Genomic DNA, 10,293 nt, shown 5'->3' with positions numbered 1-10,293 from the left:
AGTTACCGTCGATACCAAAATCAGTATGAATCAATTGTATCAGATTGAATTAGATGATTTTGCTCCCAAGATTTCAATACATTTCTTTTTTACTATTTTCCGTTCCTAATTTTTATGTCATCGATCCAATATCAGGCTTGGATCGAGGGATTCGATCCCAATTCCCTAAACCATGAATTAGCTGTTTATGCATAGACTTTTTATTTATTTATTTTTTTTCCTGTAATATTTAAGTAGACGTGCGAAGAAGAAAAACTTGTGATCCTTTTTAATTTTCTTCCATTTCTTTTTTTTTTTTATCCGGTTTACTTTCTGTAGAATCAAAATAATCAGAAGAAATGGCTTCAGAAAGCATATTCTGGTTTTCTCAACTGTTAAAAAAAGGGAATCAAATTATTCCAATCCCACTATCACAAGAATAACACTAATTTCTTATTCACTTCCTAGGAAACCTGTACACGTGATACTTGTTTATTTATTATCCCATTAAGGTCGTTGACAGCTTTCTCCAATAAAATAAAAATTTTAAAACAAGACGTGCTTGTGCTCGTCACTGTTATATAATGAACAGATCCCAAACAAACCCAAAATCCAGAAGAAAACAAAGTAGTAGAAAGGGTAGTAAAAGCAGGTGAACATGACAGGATCAAGGGTCAAACCCAAAGATCATCATCTCTTCTTCTTCGTCTTCACTCTTGTTCTCTCCTCTGCCATTGTTGCTCAATCTGTAAGTAGTAATCTCGAATCCTCATCTCCACGGATCCACTTGATAGATCTTCTTCTCTGCCCTGCTCTGCTCTGCTCTTAACTTCTCTTATGAATTGATGAGATTTGGGTATACATTATGCAGGATGATTGCGTCTACACGGCTTACGTGAGGACTGGATCGATTTTCAAGGGAGGAACGGACTCGATCATTAGCCTAACCCTGTACGATACGGATGGGAATTTTGTGGAGATCCCTAATATGGAAACTTGGGGAGGTTTAATGGGGGATGACCACGATTACTTCGAGAGGGGAAACCTTGACATCTTCAGCGGCAGAGCAAAGTGCTTGGAGACACCTGTGTGCGCAATGAATCTCACATCGGATGGATCGGGGCCTCACCATGGCTGGTACTGCAACTATGTTGAGGTTACATCGACGGGAGCTCACGTCTCCTGTGCACAGAAGCTCTTCACGGTAGAGCAGTGGATCGCTCGTGATGCACCTCCTTATGAGCTCACCGCTATCAGGAATTACTGTCCTTACGATCTTGGCCTCCTCCGAACCACTTGAAGCATCTGCACCTGCAGATCCCTTCGGACTTGACTGTTGTGCAGTTGTTCATCTTCTTTTAGTTTTTACTTCTAAACTGTAAAAGAATTTTCTGGATAGATTATTGGGTGGCTCTTCATTCTGCCATCATTTGCTTCATCATTCATCCCCTTGTCTATATTGAAGAACAGAGATCTTAGAAATAAACAGTATCCGGACCGTTAATTTTGTAGTTTTAAAGGTAGGGGTGTCAACCGGTCCGGCCTAGCCAAGCCTCACGGTGCCTGCACTGTCCCCAGTTTAAGTATTCAGGCCGGGCTTGATTGGGCTAGGTGGAGCTGCGTGCTATAATCGGATCTTAATCGAGCCTTAAACGGTTTCGAATCGGGCTATGGATCTGTTTAAATATAAACGGTATTTAAACGGTGTAGTCCATTAATCTGAACATTTTAATTTTACAAAGATGTATACCATCTTGCACCTCTTTTCGATCTTTTCCCATTAAAATTGAATATTTCAACCGTTTGAACATGACCAATTCCTTAGAAATAAGCTGAAATTGTGCAATGTTGGCCCATGTCCACTGATATAAATTTATACTAAAAACAATCATATAAAATATACCTAATACATTAGGCCCAGCCCAACAAAAAGTTAATATTATACAGATTTGAGCCAATAAATCAAACAGAACCCAAGCCCATGGTAAAGTTTACAAGTTAAAGGGTTAGGCAATAACCGATCATGCTAATCAAAGCCTGAAATTGATCAGTCCGGCCAAGCGCCCAATGGGCTAGGAGCCTACACCGGTATCACCCGATTAGTAAACATGTCGGGCCGAGCTTGGTCGGGTCTGCCAGGCCTAGAATTGATACCCCTAATTTTAATGAACAATGAGAGATGTACGAATCATGTGTAAAATTTCGAGTTTTTCTCTATTTATGCGTAATTCCCCTTTGTTTTTGGAAGGTGTTTTCCTTCAGTCATGGCGGGAGGTTTAGAAGTGAGCTGGGGTCATAGAAAGGGTATTTTGAAGAACATATTAAAATCCATCATTTTCTGTATAGCTAAAACAATCTAAAGAAAAAGGCTTCAGAATTCAGAAAGCATATTCTTCAAAGATAACCAATCTAATCAGGAAAATTATCTTCTGGAGTTCCCTGCCCCTGCCTAACCCAGTTCTTTTAGTGCCTGTAATAAGGAGAGGTGGATCCCACCCGGGTATAGTGTTCAGGCAGGGATAGGGTGGTCATTATGCCCCCATATTACAGGCACTGGGGACCTAGGCCGAACACGTTCTAAGTTCTAACCCCCATCCCACTCCGAAAAAAAAAAAAAATCTATTCAAAATATTCCAATCCGACGCTCGTATCAAACACTAAATTCTTGTTCACTTTCCCTGTACTGGTGAAACATGTTTATAATCCATTTTAAGGTCTACTCTACAACTTAATCCCAATAATAAAAATTAAAAGGGGCAATAAAGTAAATGGGATCTCCAGAGTATTCAGACGTGTTTGTGGTTTGTCGAGTGGTGCGGTGTCCTCCCTCTCCTCCACTCTAGAAAAAATCTTTGCTCATCCGTCAGTCATCACTGTTATATAATGACCACATCACAGTTCACAAACCCAAATCCAGTTAGTAGAGCGGAGAAAACCAGGGACTACGATGGGAATGAGGGTCAAGGATCATCATCTTTCCTTCTTTTTCTTCATTTTTGTCCTTTCCTTCGCCATTGTCGCTCAATCCGTAAGTAGTAATCTCCATCGATTTCCATTCTTCACGGATCTTCTCTGTTCTTAAACTCTCTCTTACTGTTGTTGATGAATGAATGAATCGATTAGATTTTTGTGTATGGAATTTTTTACAGGATGATTGTGTATATACGGCGTACGTGAGAACGGGATCGATCTTCAAGGGAGGAACTGACTCGATCATCGGCCTAAAGCTGTACGATGCGGAAGGGGATTATGTGGAGATTCCGAATCTGGAAGCTTGGGGAGGTTTAATGGAAGATGGCTACAACTACTTCGAGAGGGGAAACCTTGACATCTTCAGCGGCAGGGGGAAGTGCTTGGCGACGCCTGTGTGCGCAATGAACCTCACATCCGACGGATCGGGACCTCACCATGGCTGGTACTGCAACTATGTTGAGGTTACATCGACGGGGGCTCATATCGACTGCGCACAGCAGCTCTTCACGGTGGAGCAGTGGATCTCTCTTGACGCACCTCCTTATGATCTCACCGCTATCAGAAATTCCTGCCCTTACAATAATCTTGGCCGCCTCCGCAGCACCACCGATCCCAAGAACCACAGGAAGCGGCATCAGCACCAGATCCCGTCGGTGGAGGACTTGATGACTGTTGTGTAATTTTCTTTTCCGTCCTCTTTAGCTTCATCAGTCATCATCAGTGGATCTCTCTTGACGCACCTCCTTTGTGTTGCTTAATTCTAATCTTAACTTTTTTAAGAATAAAAATGAGGTATTTTCAGGCTATATCTCTGGCAGTGTCTCGCTTCTCTTTCTTTCATCTCTACCTCATTTACCAAATCAAATTTGGCTATTGATCTCAATTTGGTTCCCACCAATTTTCAGTTGATTTTGTGTTACTGTGTTTTAATATTTTGAAAGAAATCGGTATCAGAAGGGACTGAGTCGGTGAGTTGTATGGTCGGTGGGATAATAGTACTTACTTAGGGCTCTATCACCACCATCATTAGTTTGTCGTTGCCTTTTTAATTGCCATTAATTCAATCGAGTGGCTAAGGACGAATAGATGGGGAACCAGCGCTCACTGATATTTACTTTTACATAATTGCCCTTTGAATTTTCAGATAATGGCACCATGGCATTCATTAATAAAGACAAAATGTCATGTCAGTCTCATGTTTCTTGGAGCCTGTGAATGTATAGTGCTTGAGTGGGTGGGGTTTTATTTCAAAGCCCAACCCCTCGATGGATGGACCTCTAAACTAAGGTCCAAGAAAAAATTTGGCCCAGATTTTGATTCCTACAAGAATATCTGAAAACATAAGAACGGAAAATTTGGCCCAAGTTTTGATCCTACAAGAATATCTGAAAACATAAGAACGGAAAATTTGGCCCAAGTTTTGATCCTACAAGAATACCTAAAAACGAAAGGCAAACAAAATTCGTGAAAGTTTTCCTTCACCCGTGTAGAACCAAAGACTTCTTTCCTTACTATTGAAGTGACCGCATGATTAGAATCCCACAGAGATACCCAGCCAAAATAAATAAATAAATAAATAAATAAGGCCTGTTTAAAAAAAATTCCCATTCCAAGCTTGTGACTAAACTGATACTGAATTTTAATAAGTATGAAAGCTTCCATACTTTCCATTCTGGGATTAAGGTGGTATAATTGCATAGCCAATTGAGGATTAGACCTTATCATTGGCCCAAATAAAGGTCAGTACAAATAGTTGAGGATAGCTACTTAGCATAGTTGGATTGAGGTTAGTGCATTAGAGTCTAGTCACTAGGAGGTTTTGAAGGAGTAAAATGTTGTGAAGCACGTATAGAATAGATTTCAAGTTGGAGACCTCCTGTTCCTCATCTAGTCTAAGAGTAAGAAGTAAAATGTTCTGAAGCACGTGTAGAATTTTGTAGCCCATGTCATTTGTATGGGAGGGATGAGAACAAGTGTCTAGGGCACTTGGTAGAAATATATTTTCACTTGTAGATCACAATTTGGAATAACTATTGATATTATGGTGATTTTTTGAGACAAAAAGAACAATTATAGATATTAATTATTTTTTAACTATAGCTAATTTGCAATTATATATACATGCCCCACCTGTTTATTTCTAATTATAACTCAAGCAACATCAAGGGGTTCAAATTGGGTTTCAAAAGTTGCTTTTATTGAAGAACTTTATCATTAGCAGAAGTAATGTGCTGACGTGTAAGATGTATATAGCAATTCAATTTTTGGTTAACTTTATTAATTTATTTAAATTCAGTGTTCAAATGGTTTTAAGACTAGGAATAGGATAGAATAATCGAATCAAACTCATGAAATTACCTAGGTTAGCTTAGGGCCCAAGAAAGGATTTTCTTATGGTTTCATGTTCTATTTCACTTCCGGATGGGGAGTTCTTTTTACTCTTCCATCATTCTCTATTACTATGTCTATTGAAGCATAACGCTTCACTATTTGCCACATGACAGTACTTGAGTTAACCAATGTGATAGAGGATCAGACAAGCATATCTCATTAGTATAATTTCATCTTTAATGAGTGGATGAAATAGCTAAATTACAAAAAAAATACCATTATGTATTTTTATATTCCTCTCCATATAGCATTTTGGTAAGGAGAAAATTTTACTCCATCCATAGAGGACAGTCTTTCACCCTCCATCCTAGGATTCATAAACCCCTATAGGGTTTTAGAATGTTCACAAAATGCCTTCACGATGCCCTTTCTCGCCCTCTCTCGTCTCGTGGATCCCATTCTCTACGGGTGGGGAAAAAAAAACATAGGTTGATAATTTTTCTAAAACTTTGAATCAAAGTTTAAAGTTTGAACAACTTTCTTTGCTTACTTTGGATAATTATGCATGTGGGATCCTCTATCACATTGACTAACTCATGTACTGCTAAGTAGCAAATAGTTAAGTGTTATACCTTCCCAAGGCATAGTGTGTCGCCTAGAAGGACTCATTTTTAAAATTTTGAATTGTTCAATTAAATTGAATTTTTTTTTTTTTTTTTGGGTGGATAAAAAAACATAAAAAAGGTGAAGTTTTCATTTTATCCAATTACTCTTAACCTATAAAACATAGAAATTCAAGGATTGAGTATTCTCTCACATGAAGAGCATCAATTTGAGGATTGACAGCAGAGTTCCATCCCTATGAGAAGGATTTGGTCTCTAAGGTTGTGCCTGATGGTTAAATAGAGAAAGGACAATTTAAACATATTCGATCTCCATCTTAACCATGATTATAGGCTTTATTGCCACCTAGCTTATATATATTTTCCATCTAAACCATGATTATAGGCTTTATTACTTATTTTAAAATTAGTTTCTATTACGAGGGCTCACCCAGTTTTCCATCTTGTCAAGGGTTCGTAGAAAGAGGAACTCATTAATGTCCTCAATTGTGCCCCAAACATTTAGTCCAAGGCATTGAATAACAAAGAAGGCCCTACCATCATCACATTATTCCTTAAAAAATAAGAATTTGTGGTGGGTATCTTAATCATTTCTCACAGGACCTTCATAGAATTTTATTTCATCTAAAATTTTAGAAGAACAGATTTTTGAATTTTCTAAGTTGCTATAATAGCCTTCAATTTAAATTTGGAGTAAATGATGCCTCTCATCAAGGGAAGAATCTTTCCTTTGTCATATGCTCTCTCTCCCCCAATCTTCCATATTGTATGAGACGGGAATCTTTATTGCCCCCAGTACTGGTGGGGGTGCTGTTGTGCGCATCGTGTAGCGGTCATGTGTGTACAGTGAGCTCCACCGTGCATACATGACCGCTACTGCACCACAGGATGCGCATAACAGTGCCCCCAGTACTGGGGGCGATAATTTTGCATTTAAAAACAGCACACACACTATGATTAGATGCTATATTCTATTTTATTTATAGCCAATTTTAGACCACCTCTTTTGCTAGGCCGCATGCCTTTCAAGCTTTTCTTAAAGCATAAATGAAAATAAAGACTTTAAAGAGTTAAAAAGCTTTTTGTCATTCCTTAAGAAGACAACTTCTTAAGAAGACAACTTCTTTGCTGATTGGATGATCAGTTTGTGAAAAAGCCTAATAAACCCTATATGACTTCCAAGAGATCACTCTCATACCCATATCTTATAATGGACCAATCTCAGTAGCTAGGGACCTTAGTCTTAAAATACGCCATTGACATTCTATTATTTCTCAGACTATACTACTCTGTTTTATAATTAATGAGAAGTGAGTAGAGAGTAGACCCTCTTCATAGAATGTCCCAAACAAAGCTAAGAAGTCTAATCCACCGCATGGGGTAGTGGGGAAGGGGCCATCCTCTCATGCTCTCAATTGCATTGCCATCAGCTTTCATTATGGCTTCATTGCTTTAATCAATCACAATTTTTTTTAAAAAAATACCCACATAGAATCCACTCCTCTTGTGGGTCTCACAGTAGATTCAATGTGTTATTAGACTTTTGCATTTTCAACCTCATCCAACAATTGAAAGGCACGATCATATATGTACACGGCCGTGCATAAAAACTAGATCATTACATATTTGGTGAACTTTGCTCAGTGGTGGAACTGGAACTGGTTGCCAATTGTAAAGGAGACGATTTAGTTGGTTTGGCAGGCTTGCAAAATTGAACCATATAAATATAGGATATAGGTACCATTTATAGAGTAGCTTAAGGGCCTATATACATATATATATAAGGGATATGATTGGATCATGAAACAGTGAGAAAAGGGGTCGTGGGCTTTAGCTTTTCTTTAGTTTATTACTTTATGGGAAGCTCTCTCGTGACAACTCTCCAACTAAACTCCAAAGGCTAGAAAAGGAGAGAAAGCTGAAAATATAACCAAATACATAAACCGAAGGAAAAGAGACCGTGAAGGCAAAAGCAAGAGCAAGGGAAAGCTGTGAATCTCTCCCTCTTTTAATACATAAGCAAACACATTCTCCAAGGACTCAAGAGCTCAAAAGCCATACTGGCCGGAGCAAGAAAGTGAAGCTTGAAACAGAGAAGAAGAAGAAGAAGGAGGTGGAGGAACGAGATGAAAGGAAAAGGAGGTAAAGGGGCTCCTCACACAGACCTCTTGGTATGTTTTCCTTCCCGAGCCCATCTAGCCCTTATGCCCAAGCCCATCTGCAGCCCAGCTCGTTCCTCTGAGTCTACCAAGCGCCGCCACCAGCACCACCTCTACAGCCACCATACCCCCGTCTCAAGATCGAACAACAGAGGAGGCCAAGCAAGCCCTCTTATATGGGCCAAAACCAAGCCTATGGCCTCGGAGATCTCCGAACCAACCTCCCCCAAGGTCACTTGCGCCGGCCAGATCAAAGTCAAGCAGAAGCACAGTTCCGGCAAGAATTGGCAATCAGTCATGGAAGAGATCGAAAGACTCCACAACCATAGAAAGCACAAGAAGAGACCCTCTTGGGTTGAAAGTACTCTTGGATTCAAGAAAGATATAATGCAGTTCTTGACTTGTTTAAGAAGCATTCGATTCGATTTACGGTGTTTCGGCTCTTTCCGTGGATCCGATATCATTTCCGATGAAGAGGTGGATGAAGAAGAATTCGAAGAAGAAAACCAGGTGGGCGTTGAGGAAAGTGATAATTGTACCTCAAGAACCGTCTTTTCTAAGTGGTTTATGGTACTACAGGAAAATCAGAGTAATGGGTTAAGTAAAGAAGAGAAATTTGGGGAAAGAAGAGATGATAAAGATGGGTCTTGTCATGGAGGTTCGGTGGTGGTCGATCCTTCTGTTCCTCCTAAGAATGCTCTGTTGCTGATGCGTTGCAGGTCTGCCCCAGCAAAAGGGTGGATAGAAAAGAAAGAAAGAGAAGAAGAAGAAGAAGAAGAAGAAGAAGAAGCAGAGAAGAAGACAAAGCCAGCTTCGGAAGAAGAGAAAAAGAAAGAGAGCTTGGTGTTGATGAGCTATGCCCCTGATTTCTTCAAAGTCTCTACTGATATTGCTAAGGAGACTTGGGTTGTTGGTGGAAGTAGAGATCCACTATCGAGAAGTCGAAGCTGGAAGAGATGAGGATGATCGTGGTAAATTGCCCCTTGTTTTTTTAATTTTAATTTCAATTTCATGAATAATGTTATTTTTGTTTTCTCATTGTTTTTCATTACCCCATTACCTTTGTTTTGGGGATGTTTGCGTTAATTTGGAGAACTGTGACAAAATATGTACAGAGTACAGACTTTCTTTCCTTCTCTTGTTAAAAGAGTTTGGTGCCATTAGCATGTCTTTCTTTCTTAAGAGTTAATGGTGGCACTAGCATGTAATGTATACAGGTTAATGACAAATTTCTGGAAGATTTTCTTTCCATTCTTAAAGTTAATTGCTGCAAGAAGATTCTCTCTCTCTCCCCGTTCATACCTTGAATTGATCCGAAAATAAACCAATTAACTCCAATATTTATGGCATGGTTACTGCATAACCTTATGGGTAAATTACGCGTCACCCCTAGTTTTGGAAAATTATCGTTTCCATTTATCTATCCCTCCATTACATCTAATAGGGGGGAGTGGATCCCACCTGGGCAATGTGTTTGGATAGGGGGTAGGGTGGTCATTTATGCCCCCTATTAGATGTAATGGAAGAAATGGAGACGATAAAGATCCCTGGTTTTCAAACGAAACTCAAATCACTCATTGGTTTTTGAAAATACTCACCCGTACCTTTCTACAGAAACGGAGTTAGTCGGTGTGAAAGAATTATTTTACCCTTGCACTAAAACATTAGAATTAAATCATCACTTAACAGCATAAAACACTGGTCAAGGGTAGTTTAGGGATTTTAGTTTATTTAACTAGATGACATCATCACTTAACAACATAAAACTAACAGTATGGACTAATTTGTCATATTGGTGTCTAATACAGGGGTGATTTGAGTATTTTCAAAAACCAGGGGATGATTTGAGTTTTGTTTGAAAACTAGGGGGTGACATGTAATTTATCCTAACCTTATTGATGGAATTATGAAGTGGTTGCGCTTAGACACAGTCCAAAGCGAAAAGACTGGCGCACCCCTTGGAAAGGCGGAAATGACCAACGGTGCACAAAGATTTTTTCGCATTAAGCTGTGTCTGAGCACAAGTACATGCCAAGATTACCAAGGCACAGCACAGATTAGTGTTCTTTGTCCCATCTTTTTTATAGGGGTGTGGTTCCAAGAAGTATCATCATTTGTATCAAAGCTCAAAACCTGTTATAATTATAATAGACAGTACCAAGTTTCTGGTTTTGAACTTTGAACTTTGAACTTTGAACTTTAAACATAGAGAGAGAGGGGGGGGGGGG

At 39.3% G+C, this 10,293-nt stretch overlaps 3 protein-coding genes across 3 annotated transcripts; all 3 read left to right on the top strand.

Moving 5' to 3' along the window:
* The first annotated feature begins 637 nt into the window (after nucleotides 1-637).
* LOC122648493 (PLAT domain-containing protein 3-like) lies at nucleotides 638-3,632 on the top strand. Its single transcript, XM_043841697.1, has 3 exons — nucleotides 638-727; nucleotides 851-1,258; nucleotides 3,567-3,632. Exons 1-3 carry the CDS (start codon nucleotides 638-640, stop codon nucleotides 3,630-3,632), a joined length of 564 nt encoding a protein of 187 aa, XP_043697632.1.
* LOC122671067 (PLAT domain-containing protein 3-like) lies at nucleotides 2,915-3,560 on the top strand (the record flags this gene model as incomplete). The annotated part of the gene is made up of 2 exons (XM_043868160.1): nucleotides 2,915-3,007; nucleotides 3,129-3,560. Coding segments are annotated over exons 1-2 (513 nt in total), but the record flags the coding sequence as incomplete, so codon positions are not given.
* Nucleotides 3,633-7,980: 4,348 nt separating the features above from the next.
* On the top strand, nucleotides 7,981-9,109 carry LOC122644171. Its single transcript, XM_043837789.1, has one exon. It carries the CDS (start codon nucleotides 8,033-8,035, stop codon nucleotides 9,023-9,025), a length of 993 nt encoding a protein of 330 aa, XP_043693724.1. The 5' UTR covers nucleotides 7,981-8,032; the 3' UTR covers nucleotides 9,026-9,109.
* Nucleotides 9,110-10,293: the final 1,184 nt, after the last annotated feature.

Source organism: Telopea speciosissima, chromosome 1 (assembly GCF_018873765.1).
Source record: "Telopea speciosissima isolate NSW1024214 ecotype Mountain lineage chromosome 1, Tspe_v1, whole genome shotgun sequence".
In the NCBI taxonomy this organism is placed as follows: Eukaryota; Viridiplantae; Streptophyta; class Magnoliopsida; order Proteales; family Proteaceae; genus Telopea; species Telopea speciosissima.
Note: the sequence above shows the minus strand (reverse complement) of the source record. Positions and strands in the feature narration are given on the sequence as shown.

What these genes read in the sequence shown, in the direction of transcription:
- LOC122648493 (XM_043841697.1), top strand. Translation starts at nt 638, where the DNA reads ATGACAGGATCAAGGGTCAAACCCAAAGATCATCATCTCTTCTTCTTC. An exon ending in CTGCCATTGTTGCTCAATCT is followed by an intron (nt 728 to 850) that starts GTAAGTAGTAAT and finishes TACATTATGCAG; the next exon opens with GATGATTGCGTCTACACGGC. An exon ending in ATTACTGTCCTTACGATCTT is followed by an intron (nt 1,259 to 3,566) that starts GGCCTCCTCCGA and finishes ACCACCGATCCC; the next exon opens with AAGAACCACAGGAAGCGGCA.
- LOC122644171 (XM_043837789.1), top strand. Translation starts at nt 8,033, where the DNA reads ATGAAAGGAAAAGGAGGTAAAGGGGCTCCTCACACAGACCTCTTGGTA.